At 43.6% G+C, this 22,500-nt stretch overlaps 1 protein-coding gene across 1 annotated transcript in view; it reads right to left on the minus strand.

Moving 5' to 3' along the window:
• LOC310874287 (liprin-alpha-3-like) overlaps positions 1–20,614 on the minus strand; it is a 31,219-nt gene extending 10,605 nt beyond the window's left edge. Inside the window, exons 1-23 of the mRNA XM_083787025.1 lie at positions 19,974–20,614; positions 15,312–15,413; positions 14,556–14,720; positions 13,888–13,962; positions 13,706–13,765; positions 13,279–13,413; positions 12,502–12,594; positions 12,092–12,144; positions 11,215–11,308; positions 9,857–9,991; positions 8,381–8,464; positions 7,735–7,866; positions 7,563–7,625; positions 6,942–7,024; positions 6,097–6,241; positions 5,745–5,932; positions 3,747–3,990; positions 2,493–2,632; positions 1,860–2,008; positions 1,060–1,156; positions 847–928; positions 545–745; positions 247–321 (exon numbers count right to left, since the gene is read on the minus strand). Of these exons, the coding sequence (XP_083643151.1) occupies positions 247–321; positions 545–745; positions 847–928; positions 1,060–1,156; positions 1,860–2,008; positions 2,493–2,632; positions 3,747–3,990; positions 5,745–5,932; positions 6,097–6,241; positions 6,942–7,024; positions 7,563–7,625; positions 7,735–7,866; positions 8,381–8,464; positions 9,857–9,991; positions 11,215–11,308; positions 12,092–12,144; positions 12,502–12,594; positions 13,279–13,413; positions 13,706–13,765; positions 13,888–13,962; positions 14,556–14,720; positions 15,312–15,413; positions 19,974–20,309 (2,931 nt within the window). The 5' untranslated portion in view covers positions 20,310–20,614. The remainder of the gene's footprint in view (positions 1–246; positions 322–544; positions 746–846; positions 929–1,059; positions 1,157–1,859; positions 2,009–2,492; positions 2,633–3,746; positions 3,991–5,744; positions 5,933–6,096; positions 6,242–6,941; positions 7,025–7,562; positions 7,626–7,734; positions 7,867–8,380; positions 8,465–9,856; positions 9,992–11,214; positions 11,309–12,091; positions 12,145–12,501; positions 12,595–13,278; positions 13,414–13,705; positions 13,766–13,887; positions 13,963–14,555; positions 14,721–15,311; positions 15,414–19,973) is intronic.
• Positions 20,615–22,500: the final 1,886 nt, after the last annotated feature.

The following is a 22,500-nucleotide window of genomic DNA, read 5'->3' on the forward strand; positions in this document are numbered from 1 at the left end:
GAGAAACACCACATCAAAACAGATTTTGAGGGAATAGTAGGGGGGAGGTGAAGCCATACATGCCTAATCAGAAGACAAAACAAAAAAACACAAAACAGTTCATCAATGTCGGCATATTCATGACATCGCTTCAATATTAATAAATAGCAAATCATGAATTCACTGTGATCAAATACAGAGAACCGTAGGGGGGTTGTGCCGTGATGACTATCTACAGTATGAATAAGGTTGGTTTGTATAGGTTACTTCAAAACTTACTGGCTTGGTGGCAGCAGTGAGGGATTCCATCTCAGCATGTGTCATCCAAATGTTACTGGTTGACTGCAATGATGAAAAACAAGTGAAATTCATTACCAAAACGCATAACAAAAGTAGTTAAAGGACAACTTTAGTTTTTTTCAACCAAGGTCCATGTTTTAGGTTGTTATTAGAGAAAGTAAAAGATGATAGATGAAGTTTGGGAACCCCTGCTGTAGGGTATATATTTTGTGTTTGCATGTTACTGCGTGTATACATGTATACAGTATGTGATGCCGAGTCTTACTGAGCGAGTGCTTGCTGGTGCAGAGGGGCTAGTGAGGGACACCATCTCCTGGATGGCCAGGCGGAGTTTCAGCCTGTGGAGAGGGTTGCTGATGCCGATCTCCCTCTGGATCTCTGTGTCCGACAGGTTGGCCATGATGGCACCGCTTTTCACGTTGGCGCGGCACGCTGCCACGTACCACGCCGGCATCCCCACCCACAGCTGACGCAACGCAGGAAGACACACAGGACATAGTTAAATTGGGTTGCAATGAACGACCCGATTTGAACCTAATCACTGGAAATGATTGCCTAACGCTCTACCTCAAGCCACGTGACCACAGTTGGGCCGTCCCATGAGGCGAAGGGCAGTCCCTGACGGCAGGCTTCCTCTAACAAGTCGTGCCTGAGATGAAAATGGAAGAAGATTCAGAATAGACACACATGGCGACCGAGAGGGTAGGGAGAGCATGTCATATTAAACACAATTTGTAAATGTTCTAAAATGAATGTTGCATGAGTAAAGGGATGACTAACTTCTTCTTGCTGCGGCGATCTTTTTCCACTGTTCCAGTTCCGAGTTTGGCCAGGCCCAGGGGGTCAGCTGAACCCAAATCATCAGAGGGTGTGGAGGCTGAAGAGGGAAAATGTAAAAAAAAAAATAGAAAACTTATAGTGAGAGTGTTGTCCAGAATATGAGCCCTGTTTGTTTATTAAAGACGGGGTGAAATGGCTATTTGGAGCATTTTATTTTGTAGTTTTCACTCACATCCCTCCAGGCTATGGGACGTTGCTTTGCTACGTGCACAGCGTGCACGCACATGCAGATTGATTGTAAACAAAGTCAGAGAGAGACTTCTAGAGATTCTAACCATAATGTTTTCAGATACATATTTTAGCGTGATGATTAAGTTTAAAACAAGTAATACACTGTCTGGATGTCATCTTGAATGAGATTAAAAGTAGTTCTGAAATGAGTAGTTCTGAAATCTAGATGAATTCATTCATTAATATGCATGTGAGCCTTGACACGTCATCACACAGCACGTTTACGTTCAAAGGAAGTAATTAAAATTGGATTTGATAGACTTTTGATATAAAAACAGTGCAATATTAGAGAGACAGAGAGAGAGAGAGAGAGAGACAGAGAGACAGAGAGACAGAGAGACAGAGAGACAGAGAGACAGAGAGAGAGAGAGAGGCAGAGACAGTGCTTTGCTTGCTTCATGGACCACTTGGGGGTCTGCAGATCACCTGCTTCAATAATAGGCTATGATCTATCTTGGAACGGGTAAGGACTAGTACAACATAAATCATGAATGAGTCTATTTACTGACCCAGTGAAGGAGATTCACGTCCAGGTCCACCAATTCTTCCTTTTTCCTTCTTCCCAAAGAGACGGCCAATGGATGACTTAATGCTTTTCTTCTTGCTGGCTTTATGGAGGGAATCCTGGCTAGCAGTGATTGCTCCATCAGTGGACATACTGACAAGACAATAGACCAATGAAGAAGAAAGAAAAATATATATGTTAATGACGTTTAGAAGATTTGCTGGGGGTCTTTATGTGTGTAATATGAGGTTTTAGATATTTTAGATTTTAGCAGTGAGCCCAGTGTCTCTGATGTCATGGACATTGGGCTCACTTACTTCCTGGACTACATGTTGTCTCAGTAAGACAGCCCTCCCCCTATCGACAAGGAGGAGCAGTGCACCAAAGCATTATGGGAATTGTAGTCCAGGAAGTGAACCCAGTGTCCATGACATCAGAGACACTGGGCTCACTGCTAAAATCAAAAATATCTAAAACCACATAGGCTATTACACACATAAAGACCCCCAGGAAAGTGTTCTAAATGTGCTTTTGTGAGCCTTATCCGGTTATTCGTTCACTTCATAGTTTCCTTTGTGAGCCTATGGAGTTATTCATTAATGACTTTCGTGCTAAAAGTGCAATCACAATACTGTACCTGCGGAATTCACGGTGATCATCAAGCCCCGCCCCTGGGTGAGTGTGGGTCATTCTGTCCAATCGTAGGGCACGAGGAACAGGGGGCTGGTTGGGGTCAATCAGGGCTAGTGCTCTGCATTCTTCACCCTCTTTGCTATTCTGCATTTAGGAGGGGGGAAATGCATGTAGTTACCATAAGCATGCAGCACCAGTCTCATCTGACAGTACACTGTGATGAAGATGGAGTCTTCACCTGCAATACAAACTTCAACTCCCTGTGTGCTACTACTTAGCCTTTGTGAGGCTTTTCTAACATTTATACGTTGTATAAGTATAGCCTATACACATAAATAGACCTCTGTTTTGGCTATGTTGAATATGATTATTTGTTAACCACATGAACTAGCATCCCTATACTATAAGGATGCTAGGGTTCATGTGGTTAACAAATAATCATATTCAACATAGCCAAAAAACCTTACCTTGAGACCTTATGAGTATTTTGAGACTTGTACAAGTAATTGTGCATGTTCTGTCCATCATCATGTTGCATGTATTCAGGGCCAAACCCAGTGATTTTACAATATCAGAACAAATCACATGACATATCCTGAATAACTGCATTTTATTTCTTTTAAAAATGTTATCCCACGATTTTGCAACGCATTGTTTCACCCAGTGTCAATTATCTAATGCAGGGGTTTTCAACCGATTGTGAACGAGGGACCACCACCCCCTTAGAATCAACCTGGGGACCACTGTTGTGTTGGATGGGGATATGGGCTAAGATTAGTACTTTCGTAACACTTGCTTATGCATCCCATGTGTATACACCCCACTATAATCCGGTGCACTTCCCCTCCAACTCCAACTCCTTCCAACTCCCTTTTTTCTGTTGAATTTCTTGAATTCCAACTTGTCAGTAAATGACTACATGGACGGTCATCATAGGTCACCAGGTCATTCAGTTCACTGTTTCGCAACTAGTGGAAAGCAATTTATTTAAATCAACAAATCCTACTAAATGAATGGTCAGAGACCACTTACTAATACAGTTCCTTTCCCCTCCGCATCAGGCGCCCCAGCTGGCCAGGGGGAGGTAGTTTATAGGCCAGGATTACTGCATGTTTTTGTGAGGGTACCTACCCTAGGGAACACGGGGAGAACATGCAAACTCCACACAGAAAGGCCCTTTCGCCAACCCAATCAAACCCTTTTGCCAACCCACCCCCGTACCCGCCCCCACCCCCATTGATAACCGTATGTACGGTACCTGTCTGTCACACTCCCTGGCAGGGGAGTGCGGTAGGCGAGGAGTGGAATGTCCAGAGCTGGGCGGGGAAGGGGAAGCCAAGGTGGAGGATGTGAGCGAGGGGGTCATGTACCCACGTCCCACGCTGTCCCGACCTCCACCCAGCGAGGCCTGGGCAAGAGACACGTCCAGGGCCACGCTGCTGACCCGGCTCTCGATCTCCTCCGCCCTCAGCTCTGTGCTCTCCTTCTCCTCCTGTATCAGCCTGAGGGGAGCGGGGAGGAGAGACAGAAAAGACATTCAAAAAAAAAGTCTTCACCATATTAAATGTTTCTTTATTCATTTTTCACATACGAGTCAAAAATAGCATACCATTTTTTTTACTCCTCCCTCCCCCCAGAGTTCCCGTTCTGAAAGAGTCACAACCCTGGTATCTTGTACCATTAACAAAGATACATTGAAATAAAGGCACATACAAATATACATATACAAAAATAGAAGAAACTAGAACTGCACTCTGTCGAGTGCATACTTGCTTGTTGCACTAGTAGGCCATAAATGGCCTACTAGTGCGCAAGCAGAGCGCGCAAGTACTTCCGACCGCTACAAACTGTCAAATGTCAGTTTCTCTGTGAAGGAACGTTTGAAATGTTGAATTATTAGGTTTAACTATTTGCTACCTACCTACTTTATGCATGTAAAAAAGTATGGTACAAGTTTCTATCTATAAAATAAATACAGTTTTATCGATTTAGAACTATTCTGGATCCCTTTTTAGTTTCTCAAAGCATACGCATCAAAAGTGCTGGGACGGTGCATACGCATCAAAAGTGCTGGGACGGTGCATCGCATCAAAAGTGCTGGGACGGTGCATACGCATCAAAAGTGCTGGGACGGTGCATACGCATCAAAAGTGCTGGGACGGTGCATACGCATCAAAAGTGCTGGGACGGTGCATACGCATCAAAAGGGCTCAGACGGTGCATACGCATCAAAAGTGCTGGGACGGTGCATACGCATCAAAAGTGCTGGGACGGTGCATACGCATCAAAAGTGCTGGGACGGTGCATACGCATCAAAAGGGCTCAGACGGTGCATACGCATCAAAAGTGCTGGGACGGTGCATACGCATCAAAAGGGCTCAGACGGTGCATACGCATCAAAAGTGCTGGGACGGTGCATACGGGCCCTGGGCGAAACTAGTACTTGCGCGCTCTGCTTGCGCAAGTAATTCATCAAATATTGGACGGTTATCCGATTATTGACATTGAAAATGAGTGCTGTGCCCATCAAACGCTCCAATGCAATACAAGTCAAGCACTCCCTAAACGGCTGCCTTCAGGGATTGAATTTCTGTGTAGATTGCAAGGATTATGATTATTTAATTGATTAAATTAAATAATAAAAGAAATTGCCCCCTCCCCCGGCAAAACTGAATGAAGCGTTGGACTGAACTGGACAAAAAATGCACTTTGGATGCACAACAGCGCTTTAAAAAAAAAAACAGTGCTGGTAACGTTTCGTTTTTAAGGATAGCACCATACCACTTTATTTATTTATAGTTGTGAGTGGTGTTGGTAACTATGTTTTATGTTGCACTGCCAATAACTGAGGGGAAACGATATTTCATGTTCTTTTGTATGCAAGTACATAGGAAAATGACAAATAAAATGATTCTGATTGCCTCAAATTTAGCACTGATAATGATAGAGATTCCCGCACGCATCCACAGCGATAATATATCTATCAATGTGAATGTGGAAGGACTGGCTCAGAAGCACTGTATTTCAGTCCTCCATCCGTCCACTGTCTATCCCTGTTTGTCATTTTGGCCAGAACCATGCAGCCCTAACTGCACTTGTCTGTGAGGAGCAGAACAGTCAACACATTTTCACAAAACACTTGATGTTTCAGGGTGTCCCGTCATGTCAAAACTTGACATTTCACTTGACATTCTGACAGAGCTGCAAAATGTGACGACTTGGGAGTGAGAACGAGATGGAACAGACTAGCACTTACTTGATCTCCTTATTGATGGCCTCCAGCTGCTCCTGCAGCATAATGGCCAAGGTCTGTACGTCCGTCTGGCCGCTGGGGGACAGAAGCTCAGAGCCAAACAGAGTCTCTCTGTCCTCCTCGTCGTCAGAGCAGCCTCCCTCCCCATCGAACCCAGGACCCATCATGTTGCCACTGTCCCACTCGCCATACTGGAAAGACAGGGAGCGAACACATGGGGAATGAAGAAAAGAGACGAGACGGGAGACAAGACGAGAGGCAGGAGGAGAGAGGTGAGGAGATGAGGAATAAATTCATGATCATTATCATCATCATCATCATCATCATCATCCCAGTCATTTTATGTGATCCGCACCTTGTTGCCGTCATCCCGAGGGGTCCCCCACCGGCCACGGTGTGCCCGCCTGACCACCACCCCACTAGAGGAGTTGCTGTAGCCGGATGGGAGTGAGCCACCACCCTGGGGGTACCGCAGCTCCGAGGCACTCCCTGGAAGAGATCTTCGAAAAAGGGTGGATGGAAGTGAGCTCACGCTGCCCGCCCTATGGAGGTTTGGTGAGATCCAGAATTCATTTGTTATGGCAGTGGTTCTCAAACTTTTTCTTTTTGGCTTCACTAGCCCTTTCCCTGAGTTACAGTATGAATAACGGCAAATAAGTATATTAAGTAAACAAATAATTGGGCTAGTCAAGTTTTAGATTTTATTTGGTTTAAAACTTTACAGCTGCTTCGCACAAAGTTTGTCAATGTGTTATCATTAAACAGTCAAATACATTTTCTCTCATGTACACCGGCGTGTACCACCTCCACATACCCAAATTTGAGAAACAGTGTTATGGAACAGTTCTTGAAAATGACAAAGGAAGGGTGTAAGAAATACCAGCTACAAGGTCCCACGGTAAACAGTAACAACGATTGTGTTCAGATGACAGATCATGTGCATGTTTCTTTATCAAACACACCACACTCCTCCTCCTCCAGGCAACACATAAATAACTCTGTTTTCATAGTAAAACAACATCACAAGAGAACTCGAGGTTTAAGGGGGAATTGGGGGGTAAACAAAGGTCAGCTAGTCTGAGCGAGCGCTGCAGAGCAGGGGCACGCATTAAATCTCCCCCGGGACAGTTTAGACTGTTTATTTAGTCCTTTTATGTGGAATATATAAATAAATACCCTTGGAGGTCCACTGTGACTAACCTGGAATAGGAGGAGGAGCCGGGCCGGCCTCTCAGCTGGTCCAGCTCCACTTGAATGCGCTCCAGCTCAGCCAGGAGCTGGTCCTACAGGACAACGATGGAGAGGGAAGGTCAAAGGAAAATGACTGATTACTCTGAAACAGCGTTTGTTAACTCGAAATGACATTTAGAATTGTGGAAATTGTCTCTGAATCAAAGTCATTACGTGTCATTACTAGGTTACTAGTTCATTAATAGTTTTTTTTACAGTCTTGGATTATCTCATTAAACCGTGAAAGTTAAGCATATTTTAGATTTTATAAGTTGGGCCGTTAAAAAAATAGCAGATATAAAAGCTCACAGCATGAAGCATGAAGTGACGCTGTGGCACGATGCAAGCTTGTACATATGCTATTTTTGAAACGGCGCGGTTGGAATGAAATCAAAACGTGTTGGTGCATGTGTGATTTGAGGCAGCATAATGCTGTTAAAAGTATCAGTGTGACAATTTGAAACGTGTAAATGCTAAATAAAAATCACACCCGTGTGAACTGAGACCCCCCCCCTCCCCCTCTCTCTCTCTCTCTCTCTCTCTCTCTCATTACCACTCAAAAACAAACGATTAAATTAATTATGGAAATACCTTGTTTGCTAGAAGATCGTCCTGGATTTTCTTCATATTGGATAGTTCCTCTGACAGAGAATTCTACAGTGCCAGAAGGGAAGAATGAATATGCAATGTCCTTTTCTTGCTGATATACTGTAGTTGACAGAACTTTATGAGACCAAAGCACTGACGAGATATATCTCATTACCTTCTCCTCCAGGGCAGCCATTCTCTCTTTGAGATGGAGCTGCAGTCTCTCGTTGGACTCTGACAGGAGTTTGTCTACTGTGTCTGAGAGGCGTTTGTTGTGTTCGTCATTCATCTTTTCCCTCTGCCTTGCCTGCATTTAAAAATATGACAGAGGGATTCAGGGCAGAGAAATATAAAAAAACTAAAAGATGAGATCCCTGATGTTGTCGTCCTCCCTTGGCTTGGGGAAAGTGTATACTACTGTCAATCAGCCGCCATTTTTTCATCGGGAGAGCGCAAAACATGCGGAAGTTCATGCTATTACAGAGTACACACAAACTGCTGATATACTGTATGGCACCAATAACTTTGTTTGCAACTTTGCATATATTGCGATGTTGGCCTGAGCCAGCACTTTTTTGTGATGTGGCCTCCTTCCTCAACAGTGATTTCACACAATGTTGGGGTCGCTAATGCAGCAATGAGGACACACAAATACTGCCAACTGTGTTCGTCAAGGCACCCGGACAGGCCTACATTGAACCTACATCTCTGCTGGTGGGCAAGTATTTTTAAATGTAGCCCTGGTGTAAAATTGGACCAAAATGCCAGAATATGGGGATGTGGCTGGCCAGGTAGAGAGAGACAGAGACATGCAGCATTACCCTCTGTAACTCCTGGTTCTTCTCTTCCAGTTGAGCATCCATCTGCCGCAGCCGCTCCTCAAAGTTTCCATGGCGTTCCTCCGCCTAAATAAGAGAGAATCACAAAATGTGTACACTACTTCATCCGTATATTCATAAAAAACTTCTTAAATGGGTGTATCTGTTTTTTCATTGGCTTATTTTATATATCTTAATGCGTCTTAAAGCTTTACTTTTTGGATTGTTTTTGTACTTTCTTGCATGTCTGTTTTGTATTTGCTATTTTCAGGACCCCAGGAGGACCTTAAAATAGTCAGTGTTACGGGTCCATTTGGTTACATTATTTTGTACACTCAATTTATACGTAGCAAGGTTGTGAACTTGTAGATTGGCAACATGATGCACAACCAACCTAGTACCAGTTAGACGCCTGAGGGCCCTAAAGGGCGAGGTCGCGTTCACCCATCAGACTGCTGGCGCTTTGGCATGGGGGGTCAGATCAACATATGGAATTAATTCTGTACTGGCCATATATGGAGTGTGCCTTGAGTGTACAGGGTTTGATGTAGTCAGATCAACATTTGGAATGTCAGAACATGTCAGCTCCATATATGGAAATCTAAGGGTGGCAGAGGGGCAGTGTCTTGAGTGTACAGGGTATACAATACTGTAGTTGTGCTCCGCCTCCTACATCCTCCATCAAGAACTGGTCGTGAATGAGCATCTAGTTGTGTGTGCTTGATAATTTGGAGGCCTACATATATGGTTGACTAACGTTAACTAATAACATGCTTGCACAATATGTGTTGTGCTCTTCTTGTTTCAAGTGTATTAGAAAACATTGCATAACTAGAAAAAGTGCCCTTCTGGGCACAGGTCTCCACCAGGTTATCCACAGATCCGTGCAGTTAGAGGTAAAAACACTTTTCGGCCAGTTATAGCGCCACCTTGAGGCTGAGTTGAAATTGTTCATGTGGCATTTCGTCTTCGGCCTAGTGGGAATGTGGGTGCACAATTTCACGGAAATCACGCGATGTGTTCATGATTTGCAGCATTTTGTTTGAAACTGAGCACTCCTGTGAACTTTGGAAGCCAATCTTAACCAATCAGGATGGAGTGTGAGAAATCTGAAAGACCGGTTTGGTTGAATGGCTCTAGAGAGACTGTGTACCAATTTGCGTGATATTTGGACAAAATCTGTAGGTGTGCTGTGCAAAAACCTGTTTTGCACAAAGCGGCCTCCTGGTGGCGCTATAACAGGCCGTTCTGGAAAGTTTGGGGCAGAGGTTCATCGTTGGCATCCAGGGAGTGTGTGTGGAAAATTTGGCATGGACCGGGTTAACGGTGGCCGAGATTAGCTGGTCACGGACACACACACACACACACACGGACGGACGGACGGACGGAGTGCAAAACATACTCTCTCCCCATGCCTTCGGCCTGGTGGAGACAATAAGATAAGGATAACCTGTGAGTTACCAACAGTCCAAGCAGTACCTTGTTGAGGGCAGCTACTCTCTGTGCGAGTTGGGCCTCGATCTCGGGCAGCGTCTCGGCCCTCTGGAGGGTCTGCTGGAGCTTCTGTTTGGCGTCATCCAGTCGCTCCTGGAGCAGCCGGTTCTTCTCTTCACTCTGGACACAAGGAGGTAAAACACACAACTTTGACGCTCAACCCCACTGTAAAGGCATTACAATAATGAATCTGTGACTGTTCATTCATAATGATTTCATAATGAATGCCCTTCTCTGTGGCTGCAATATTCCTTTCATAGAGCTCTCATGCAAAAATAGAAAAAGAACCACCGCTCATCCGCTGAAAAAACTTAAGAGAGGTGCTGGAGCTACAAAGGGAACATGAGAAAAAATAAAGGGAAGCTCCGCACACTCAGATCTGCGCACAATCAATTTATTTGGCAAGCTTTCGGTCTACTGACCTTCTTCAGGCATAATCAAAAAGTGACATAGGACAGAATATATGTTCATCACTTGATTGGATGATTGATCACACCTATGTCAAACATTTCAATTTGAAGGATAACTCATGGGAGTTGTAGTTCTCAGTGAAACTACAAGGCACCCAAGGTCACCAAGTGTCCATTTAGACAATAGAAAACATCACGAGGAAAATATTACAATTATTTACAAACTAAGTAAACAAAAAACAATAAACAAAAGTCAATAATGCAATCCAATGCAAACATCAGGCACATAGCCATCATAAAGCAAAGAGCAAATGTAATTTTTTGTTATCTGTTTATAGAACATATCGAAATCTTCATTGAGACCTAAGGGTTGTAGACTTTCTAAAGTGTGGATCCATTAGAGCTCTCTCTGGCATAAGTGTGCGGAGCTTCCCTTAATTTTCTTGCACAATGCACAATGGAAGCCTAATGCCCTATGCCAGTGGTTTTCAACCAGTGGTCCGGGGACCACCAGTGGTCCTTGAGAGGGTTCCAGGTGGTCCCCAGCTGACTGATGGAGAGTTGGTAACCAAATTGACCCTTATAGATTTTTAACTCTTGAGAGCGTAAAATGAAACCGGTCCATTTGGTTCTCTCTCATTTGGTTAACTCTCAAGAGTTACATTATTGTTAAACATCTGCATTACAAGTCTACACAATTAGAGAAGGTAGAAGAATTGTTATTTTGATAAACGTTTGCCAAAAGCATGTAATTGTAGACAAAATCTTATCCAACAACAACAAAATATTCTTTAGTTTTGGGTCTGGGAGGCTAAATCTCATCAAATGGTGGTCCGTGGCTCAAAAGTTGATTAAATAATGGGCCATGAAATGCAGGCACACAGAGCTGTAGCAATACACCCAGAGCTGTATGTGGTTTTAGCTGTTCCCCACCTGTCTGTGCAGAGACTCTTTGCTGGCCAGTTCATTCTCCAGCTTGTCTTTGATGTCATGGAGAGACGTCGCCTCCCTCTGGGCGCTCAGGTACCTGCACACACCACCATGGTACAGTGTGAGATTATTTTTGCGTGATTGACAGAGCTGGTCTGGTACATTAAGGAGGTGAAGGAATGACTATGAATATTGCAGTGGAAGGCTGAAACCTGATGTGTACTTCGACGTGCGGAGGTCACCTGCCAAGAATAGCCAATTTACAAGCTCACAATGATGCAACGCATTGTGAACATGTAAATCTGCTATTTTCAGCACGCAACACGTCATACGACAGATGTTGTGTGGCAATAGGCAAACTGAAAGGAATGTTACAGTTTGGGACAGATGTCTACAACTTATTTGAAAGCTCAACAAAAAAGCAAAGATGAAAAGTGAACCAAAAAAAAGTGAAAAAAAAAAAGAGTGAGGTTGTGCCAAGCTTGTGCCAGGGATCCCACTTAAAGAATCCCTTCACTTTTTAGTTTACAAAAGGTTTCAAGAATTGCCTACTTACAGTATGTCAAACGGCACAGAGCAACTTTCATAATTCAGGGTTCACACACTATTTCATTAAAAAAGGATTCACACTAGATGCGTGAGAGCGAGGAATCATGTCGTTGCAACATTCTACTGCTTTTTCCAGATTTTCCAGGAGTTGAAACACTAATTATAAATTAGAAACTTCAGCACAGACGTCACCAGATGAAAAAAAGCCAGTGACTGCTTAAATTACGCATTACGCCTTCACAACATCTTTCAAGCCAACATTACCCATACGCATTCTATAATTATATATATGTGATATTATTCTGAAGGCAGCGAGACAGGATCAGGTTACCTGCGTTCTAGCGTGGTAATCCTCTCCTCCATATCTTCTCTTTGGCACAGGGCCTGAAAGGAGAGAGAATCATTGTGATGACGCATAGCGATAAACACGTTCATATAATGTATCATTGAACACGCAACTCTGCTCTCATAACATATCATGTTACACTGTATAACTGATGGACACGTATCTGTTAGTGGGGTGGCATGTTCTGCCTTGTGAGGCATCAGTGCTGTGTTATATATTTAACAACAGCCTACACAGCCCAAACAGGGCGCAACGTTATGTCACCCCTTCTTATTTAATTTCTCAAACGAAACAAAATGTTTTCCTTCTGTGCTTTTCAAGTACAGTAGATGCATGTTATGTTGTCCAGAGAGCTGAGGGCCTCGGCCAGGAAGGAACAGATCGGCCCAACAGACCTCTTTTACGTCCCTCTGGAGCTTTTGATTGGCCTCCTCTGACTTCGTCACCTCCCTCCTGGCGGCCGCAAGCTGTTCCTCTATTTCCCCAACCTGACACGACACCACAAGACGACACAGACAGAGCTGTCATTACTCACCGCTAAATCCTAAATGTGCACTTTGGAAATGGCTGATCATAATATTGGCATTTAAAGCTGAATGGGAACTCATCAAGAGCACCAGAAGCCCAATATGAGTATGGAGGCGTGTAAAACATTAATTCTTGTTGCGGATTCTGTCTTCTTGTATTTTTTGTGTGTATGTTGTCCTATGTCCTAAGTATGTGTCGTTGTAAATGTGCACATTTATAAATGCTGAAATAGGATATTAGTAGCATAACTTCATTCCTTCACTCCTTTGCCTATGAAATGTTGAATTTGTGTAAGCCAAATAAAAAAGCTAGGTACTGCAGTTAGTTAGCAATCATCCACCGTTGAATTGATTACACAATAATTGGCCAATGACTAAAATGATGCACTACATAATGAGGCTTGCCAAAACAGTTGCATTATTCTAATTAGCCACAAGAGGGAGGAGGGGACACAGCTTCCTCCAGTCTGGGCTCTCCTTGTTAAATGCCCCTGCTGTGCTGTTTGGAGTTCCTTTATTTCTGGTTTAGCAAAGCACTATTACAGTAAGTCACCTTATCATATATTCATTTAGTTAGCAAAATTGCCACGCACGCACGCTCGCTCACTCGCTCGCACTCACTCACTCACTCACTCACTCACTCACCTGCCGGCACATGAGAGCCAGTCTCTCTTTCAGCTGGGAGAGTTCACCTCTCTGTCGTTCTATCTCTCCTTCTCTCTGTCTGTCGAGCTCGCCATCGTCCAGGCCAGAAGACGGGCCGTTGGGAAGGCGCTGCAGCTTCACCGCGGCGTATGGGAAAAGAATGAGAGCAACAGAGAAAAAGAATCAATTAGAACCAGTTGAGGTTGCAGGTGAATATGAATGAGATTTCGGCAAGCTATGGTATTGGTAAGCACATGTTACAAAACGCCATGATACCCATACATTTACAGTACTACTCTACTGCTAAGACGCACGCACGCACGCACACACGCACGCACACACAGTCCCACGTGTGCGCGCGCACACACACACACACACACACACACACACAAACACTGGAACCAACATGCATAAAACCCTCCCTTACATCTTTCCCGATGTCCAACCCTTGTTGACGTCTTTTAATTTGGTCTCTTAAAGAGATTACCTGGGAAGGACGGAGACAAAATAGACAAGCAAGACAATAGCATCAATGTTCTGGTCGAGTTGAATGTACTGTGCTTCTTCAGACATTCGAAAACGGGCAAAGTTTCTAGACTGGACTTTTACCTCTTGAGAAGACGTTGTTAGTTGATCCTCCAACACAGATACCCTCTCGAGGGCCACGCGGAGTCTCTCTCGAACCTGCAGGGGTCCCAGAGGAAGGAGACAACCAATGGTGTAAAAAGCATTTTTTTAATGTTTTTTTTTAATAAAGGCTTTCGCCTTTATTTAATATTTTTTTATAGAGGGACAGACAGTAGGCTGACAGGAAATGGGGGAGAGAGACGGGGGAGTGACATGCAGTAAAGGCCGTCGGGATCGAGAGTCGAACCTGCGGAACACTGCCAGACTCGGACTAGGCCAAGGTGCCTGGACTGCTGAGCCACAGCCCAGGCCATACTTAGCGACAATTTTGTGGTATTTTTAATAGGACATGATTCCAATTTTCTGTACCTTTAATTCTACTCCATTACATCTATGGGTTATTTACAGAATGCAGATTATAACACATTATAGAGTACAACTGTTACCTCTCCATTTGAAACATACAGTAGCCTACTCTATACACCACCGCAGTACTGATTTGTCGTCTCTCATCCTGAACTGGAAATGTCATGTGCAAATTGCACTTTTGGGACAGCCCTGGTGGACCGGTTGTCTGTCAGTGAGACCGAGAGGCTCTATTGCTGACAACGGTCTCTACGGCAATTCAAAAAATGACACATGTCACCAACCTTTTCGTCCAGCGCCTTGTGGTGCTCGAACAGGGACTTAAGGGCCTTGAGGACTTCCACCTCGCTGGAAACCCCTGCCGGGGACTGGGCCTGTCGCTTCACCACCGTCATCCTCAGGCTCCGCTCGTGACGCGACACCAGACACTCCAGGTGTTCCAGCAGTAACTGGGGAGGGCAGGATTTATAATTTGTCACACGATGTGCCGCATAGCAAAAATACCAGATCTGCAAACTTGTGGGACATCATGAGCTTGTAGATCTGCTATTTTTAGTCTGCAACACTGTCGTTCCATGAAGCATTAATTAAGCATCAGCAATTCAGGCAGAGGAGAGAAGAAAAGAGTGATGACGTACTGTAGAGCAAGGGAGGGAGGTAGAGGAGAACAATGGGGTGAGAGGGTATAGAAAGACAGGAGGGAATGGAGGGACCATGTGGGTGATATCATGAGATACGGAGAAAGTAGAAGATGAAGAGGTGTAGAAAATTTGAAGGATGGCGATTTTTCTAGAAGAGCATGAGGTAGCACAAAGTGACAAAATGGTTGGAGAGATAAGAAACGAAAAGGCGATGTAGAGGGAGAGACGCGAAGGAAAACGAAAATGGAAGAGGTACGAGAGGAAGTTAAAACAAAAAGCACACAAAAGGGAGGGCCGTCCTACCCACGAAGTCACAGCACAATGGATGAGGATGATAATGACAGGAAGACAGGTTTTTTTGCTAATAGGCAAAATGGCCGCTACTATTTAACATCTTACACGTGTGTTGTTCCTCTCTGCTTTGAGCTCAGCAATCTCCTCCTCTCTCTCCAGTAGCTGCTCCCGGCAAACGTTCAGCTCCTTAGTCAACACAGCGAACTCCTGTGGAACACACATGCAACATGCGTTCAGGGGTGACTCCGCATCAGGTGCAGCTATTTGACCTGATATTGTTCTTCAGGAACACCACACTGCCTTGCTGTAGCTATGCCTAAAAATGTCCCATAAGCCCTGTATACTTCACCGTGATCTACAGATGGCTTGTAGATCTGCTAAGTATGGAAAAAAAAATGAAATTCAAAATAGCATTTTTTAAATAGTTTTGCCAAATTATGGAAAATGTTCATCTAATGACATACTCAAAATAGTGAGGTGAGGTTGAAATTGTCACACGTGCACACACACACATGAACAACATGCGTACTTTCTACTTTGTCTAAAATCCAGCTGCAGAAAGACACTTTGTCTGACCCGTATAGTGCGGGAAGATGTACTGTACTCTACATTTGACGTAAACACACTTAACAATCACGTAGCTCACAGTCACTGACACACTTTCCCGTATCACTCTCCAGCCCAACCTAGAATTTTTTTAATAGTTTTGCCAAATTATGGAAAATGTTCATCTAATGACATACTCAAAATAGTGAGGTGAGGTTGAAATTGTCACACGTGCACACACACGCCCGCACTCACGCACAACATGCGTACTTTGTCCAAAATCCCACTGCAGAAAGACACTTCTGTCTGACCCGTATAGTGCGGGATGTACTGTACTCTACATTTGACATAAACACACTTAACAATCACGTAGCTCACTGACACACTTTCCCGTATCACTCTCCAGCCCAACCTCCTCTGTGAACACAACATTCATGGAGAGATTACGTCACACCATTACACAATGGCACTGCACGGGAATACACAAGAGAAGGCCTGAAAGCATAGCGCCGATATGTCACTGAAAGCATAGCGCCGATATGTCACTGAAAGCATAGCGCCGATATGTCACTGAAAGCATAGCGCCGATATGTCACTGAAAGCATAGCGCCGATATGTCACTGAAAGCATAGCGCCGATATGTCACTGAAAGCATAGCGCCGATATGTCACTTCAACACTAACGGATGCATTTGCAACCAGTGCACAGTAATGGAGAGCAAAATGGAAAGCTCGTCTTACATTGTGAAAAACTAAATACAAATCAGACAGACAGACAGAGACAGAGGCAGACGCATGCATGCATGCACGCACGCAAACACACACACACACACACACACACACACACACACACACACACACACACACACACACACACACACACACACACACACACACACACACACACATAAAACAAAACAAACAACTCAGTGGATGTCATGTTCATGATCTCTTAACCACTATATGTCTAATAACTATAGCCTATACTTACAGCAGCTGATCTAAACGCTAACACTTCTTGTTTTATCGTTGCCTATCTATAGTCTGCCCAAAGTAGGTGAAAGTGGTTAACACCATCAAAACAAAAAAACAAGAACAGCAACACAAAAGATTCGGAGGTTTGAGGAAACTACTCTGTTTTGACTGGCTGAGAATGACAGTGACATTACTACTTGTTTCATGAATCAAAACAAATACAAACAACTAAATACGTTTAAACACATAATGGGCCTGTGAGCAAGGAGGGGGAGAGAGAGAGAGAGAGAGAGAGAGAGAGAGAGAGAGAGAGAGAGAGAGAGAGAGAATGAGAGAGAGATACAGATACAGATGGTGACACAGTGGGTCCATTGGCTCATGGCCTTGTGGGATTGTTCCTTGTTTGGATAAGGGCGGATTCTCAGTTGGCTTCTCTTTGTTCCCTTGTCAATTCTTTTCCATTTCATCTCTGAAAAAAGAAAGGCTCTGTGGGCTGGTAGGCCTTCATTCATCTAAATGAAAGTAGTATCTTTCTTAATTATTTTGAAAACACAGTGAAAGGTGTTAATATGAATACTAAAAAAAGAAAAATCAAAGAGAGGGGAAAACAAACGTCAACAAAACTGAGATAGTGGCTGAAACATTATCATGTACTCAATATTATGTGGAATGCATGTAAATTTAGTGAAAACTAGAAAAAGTGCCCCTCGGGGCACAGGTCTCCACCAGGCCAGGTCAGGTAATTGTGGCCTCCTGCATGGTGGCGCTATAATAGGCCAATGTGAAAAGGCTGCCATTTCTTCTTACACCTTTGATGGCAATTGGATGATTTGAGGGATTTCACGTAAATTGCACGCTGCATTCATGATTTGAGGGGTTTTGTTCAAAACAGGACAGACCTGCAAATGAAATATCTATCGGACAGATCCGTCTTGAGCACATGACTATAGAGATACTGATGTGAAACGATTTCCGGGATTTTTGGACAGCAGTTATAGGTAAAATGTGAAAAGCTGCCTCATGGTGGCACTATAACAAGTCGTTCTGGAAATTTTGGGGCAGAGGTAGGCTTAAACCCGCCGCGTCTCAATCGGCTATTTTCAGCAAAAGCTTTCCCCCACACTAACAGAAAACTGAAAATACACTATGGAATTCCGCTCAGGCCAAACTGCTATTTGCATTCAATCAGACAAAAGTGATCTAAATTCTAAAAAAATATATGGATTTTGGAAATCATGTTCGAACTGCTAAATCTGCCCCTCCCCATGCACATTTCCGAGTGGCAAAAAGGTCCACACTGTTTTCTAAGGTTACAATATAAAAAAGGTTATCGATAAAAAAGAGGGAGATCCGGGCACTCGGTTATGAAAGAGGAGAAGATACTATATTAATCCATGTATGATATATGTAAGTAATATTCCTTGTATTTGTTTATATGGAGCTAATTGGGTGGACATCACATCCTGACAATGGCCCATTTTCTACCATTCTGAAATTTAATTTATAGAGATGCTCCGATAATCGGCCATATCGGCCAATATTCACTCTGATCGGTAATCAGCATTTACCCTATCTGGAGAAACTGATCTTTTACACCATTTAAGTGGTATAAATGTCAATCAGATATATAGTATAACATCATTTTGCATTTTTGACAGGCCTAAACATTCTCCCCTTCCTCCCCACACACAGGAACAGTTTTGACGTTGGTTTTGACATTTCACAAGATCAGTATCGGTATCGGACATATCGGTATCGGCCGGTCATGAGAAAAACAATCGGTGATCGGTATCGGTCCAAAAAAGCATCCCAAAAGAGGGGCAGATTTAGCAATTCAACCATGCCTGATGACAGAAATATACATAACATACTTACTTGAATTATACAATTTGTACTGTTTTCAACATTATTCAATGTTTAAAATGATCTGTCTCAAACGTTTCATATTATCTACATAGTACTGACTTATTCAGCTGGATTACATTTACTCCTGCCTTAAAATGTGTCCCTGGCATTCACTTTGAAATTGAACTCATTTTCCCACACACAAATGAAGACTGCTGCGCATAATTTCCACATCCACTAGAAATATGATTTCCCAGGATATTTTATCATTGGTGTTGGTAAATAAAAGCCTACAGTACCTACACTTGGGTCCAGCTCAGTAGCCTTGTGATTGGAGTGTCCAACATGAGATTTGGAGGCCAGGGGTTCAATCCCCAGCCGAGCCATAGCAAAGGCTATAAAAACCGTATGCAATGCCTCCCTGCTTGGCACTCAGCATCAAGGGTTGGGCTCAGGGTCCTGTGTCATGTAGGGCTGAACCTACCTTGCACTTTTCAGACTAATATTGGCCTTCAATTCACAATTGTTTCATCATGCAATACAGAAACAGGACCTTATGGGTCTTATGGCTCCAGAACCGTTGGTTCCCCAGGGCTACTTAATTTACTTTCATTTGGGATTGGTTTCTACTTTCTACACATACACATTAATTTCCTTTTCTGTCTTATTTTTTATGGGGAGTGGAGATGCATTTACACTTCAATGCATCTCTGACCTCCTTCTAGTATAAATAGGGCCTGTTCATCTTACAGAATCTACAAGTGAAGTTATCTATAAGAATAGCATGCCAAATGAAACAGAAAACAGCATACAACAGAACATATATGAACATAAACAGGGCATGAACCTAAGGCCTTATATTTGTGTAGAAGGTTCTTAAGTATGCGGAGCGGGGTGCATTGTGATGTTCCTTTGTAGCTGCTGTGTGTGTGTGTGTGTGTGTGTGTGTGTGTGTGTGTGTGTGTGTGTGTGTGTGTGTGTGTGTGTGTGTGTGTGTGTGTGTGTGTGTATGTGTGTGTGTGTGTGTGTGTGTGTGTGTGTGTGTGCATGTGCATGTGCATGTGTGTGTGTGTGTGTGTGTGTGTGTGTGTGTGTGTGTGTGTGTGTGTGTGTGTGTGTGTGTGTGTGTGTGTGTGTGTGTGCGCGCGCGCGCGCGTGTGCGTGCGTACAAACGGTCGCTGTCAAGGCTCTGTCATGTTTCAACACAACAAGCCATGCATGTCCAAACGAACATAATGAATGCTACAACTATGCTTTCAGGATACATAACACAAACAATTTCACCTTATATTAACAGTTAACACACATATTGTACTTCCCCCATTTACATAAATAAATGTCCATCTTACACACACACACACACACACACACACACACACACACACACACACACACACAGTACCTGTGGCAGAGCGATGGAGAGCTGCCTCTGAAGTGAGTCCTTCTCATGTCCCAGCTCTCTGAGGCGAAGCTGGGCAGTGCCGAGGCAGTCCTGGGTTTCCCTCAGGCTCTCCAGCAGTCTCTCCCTCTCTGTCAGCATGTTGACCATCAAGGACTCCAGGTTCCCTGTGCTCCCCCCCTCGTCTCCCCCGCCCCTGGGTTCCCTGCCGCCATAGCTCCCTCCTGCTACGGCGCCTCCCGGACCACTGATCCCAGCTCCAGCGGGAGACGAGGGACCCCCGCCGGCCCCGCTGCGTCCATCCTCCGAAATAGTGGGCATCACTTCGCACATCATCATGAGACACCGGCGTGTGTCAGGGTTCAGTGAGAAAAATAGAAAACAAAAAGGACTAAATGGGGGATTGTACGTGCCAAGCGCTCGTCTCCGTGCTCAAGGATTCTCTTTGATCCAGGGTGGTCTTTTATGTTACAGAGGCATGTGTTTTCAGCCTTCAACAAACAGTCCTTGTAACAAGGATACTTCACGTTTTACTAAAAGTGCTATGTACAAAATATAAATCTTTATTTTCTCGGGCTTTCAAAAAAATATTACTCATTTGGTCACGTTTATGTCTTTCGCGGTTCCTCCTATTATTGCCTTCATGCTTTACCAAATCCAACGTCTTCACGCCATGTCTTGTCTCAATGCTCTTCTTGCGTCATGTGTCAACATGGAAGAGGAAGGGGAAGAAGGTGAGGGGCTGTAGGGGACGGAAGGGGATGAAATAGAACTGGTGCTCCTAATCTTGGTCCACTAGGCCAGGCTCCTTAACGCACCAGGAGATAGCTGGAAAACAGAGCAAACATCACATTAGACTCACCTCAATAAACATCACTGTGCATTTCTGATATATATATATATATATATATATATATATATATATATATATATATATATATATATATATATATATACTGTATATACTGTATAGTATATTCACATCCGAATATAAGGATTTCCGCTACAGTGAGTAGAGTGCAGGTATTAAGGTGAGGCCTAAACACTGAGCTATATGGAACTCAATAAACTGCCTGTCTATGTCAATGACAGTAAAAACCAACGGTCAATACTGTTAAAAGGCAGGCTCATACGAATCAAGACAATTATGAGCTCCACATCTTTTTCTAGTGAGCTGAAATGTATTTGTTGTGATTCCAGAAAGCAACATTTTACAACTTTTAATCATTGATGTTTGTTAATGGTTTTGATTGATTGATTAAAGTTTGCAGAATTACAGTACATTTCAAGCACAAACTCAATACAAAGACCGTTAACTGTGAGTGGACGACCCAATTAAGCATTACACTTGTTTACAAGAGAGTCCACCATGTTCAATTCATCAAAACATTTAGAGACGTACAAATAGAAACTTCTATATAGTCAAAGAACAGAACAGGAATTCATCATAAAGGAGGTAAAAAGGGAAAAGAAACATATACAGTGAGGGGAAAAGGGGGGGGCGGTGGGGGAAATAAGGCATGCACATACTTCACTGGACACCTTGTGAGTTGTGGGCCACAATTGCACTGATTCAGACTCCAGAGAACCACTATTGTTATTGTCCCTGATGTCCCACTCTCTCATACCCTATTCTTCCCTGTCTAGTCTATAGCACTCAAGGGCTTGCTGTGGCCTTTCTACTTTAAAATGGCCATGTCTGATTTAGTGGCCCATGTGGGTTTCTTTGTGTTTGTGAAGCCAAGGTGGTGCAATGAAAAACTTTTTCTCATCCAATCAAAATCATCCGTTTTGTAAATCAAAAGTATTCTGTACAAACTAAGTGCACCACAGCTGCCAACAAAAATTGCAGAGGGTTTGCCCACCATGTGGATTTCCAGGATTTCATTTAAGGACTGCTACCTCGAAAGAAATCAGATGCCTTGTCCAGTTTCAAAGCGACCTCGCTTTGATGTGGTTCAGAATTAGCTGCTCATTGCTGGTGAAGTTGGCAGCATTTGGCAGCCTAACAGTGTCTCAATACTTATAAACGTGCTTCCTTCCCCTGTGCAACTGATGGATAATTACTCGTGCAAGACTGACAGTATTGCTTTCGTTCATATTCCTTTTTAAATGCTCAAAGGGAATGCAGTTTAGAGAGCCGTTTTAAACTTCTGTGAAATATCAACTGCTGCTCAATTGCTACATATCATTATCATCTGCCATCATCACAACCTAAGTTAACAAAGAGGTAGACTTGAAAAGGCGATGATGCTATGATGACATACAGTAGTCAAAAGTACAGATTTATGCCAAAGATAGCTTAGCCTTAGAACCTAACCACTTATACCCTACTTTGTTGATGTGGTACCCCAGGGGTCCGGACTTAGCCCCCTACTTTTTCCCTCTACACCAAATCTCTTCGCCAACAATTGATGATCTACACTACAAGCTCACATCTGTCACAATGCGAATGATGACATTTTGAGAATAGGTACACTAGGGTTCAAGTGGTATAACCTTAACACGTATTGCAACTGATCTGTATGTG

Source organism: Protomyctophum parallelum (assembly GCF_964188405.1).
Source record: "Protomyctophum parallelum genome assembly, chromosome: 17".
Lineage (NCBI taxonomy): Eukaryota > Metazoa > Chordata > Actinopteri > Myctophiformes > Myctophidae > Protomyctophum > Protomyctophum parallelum.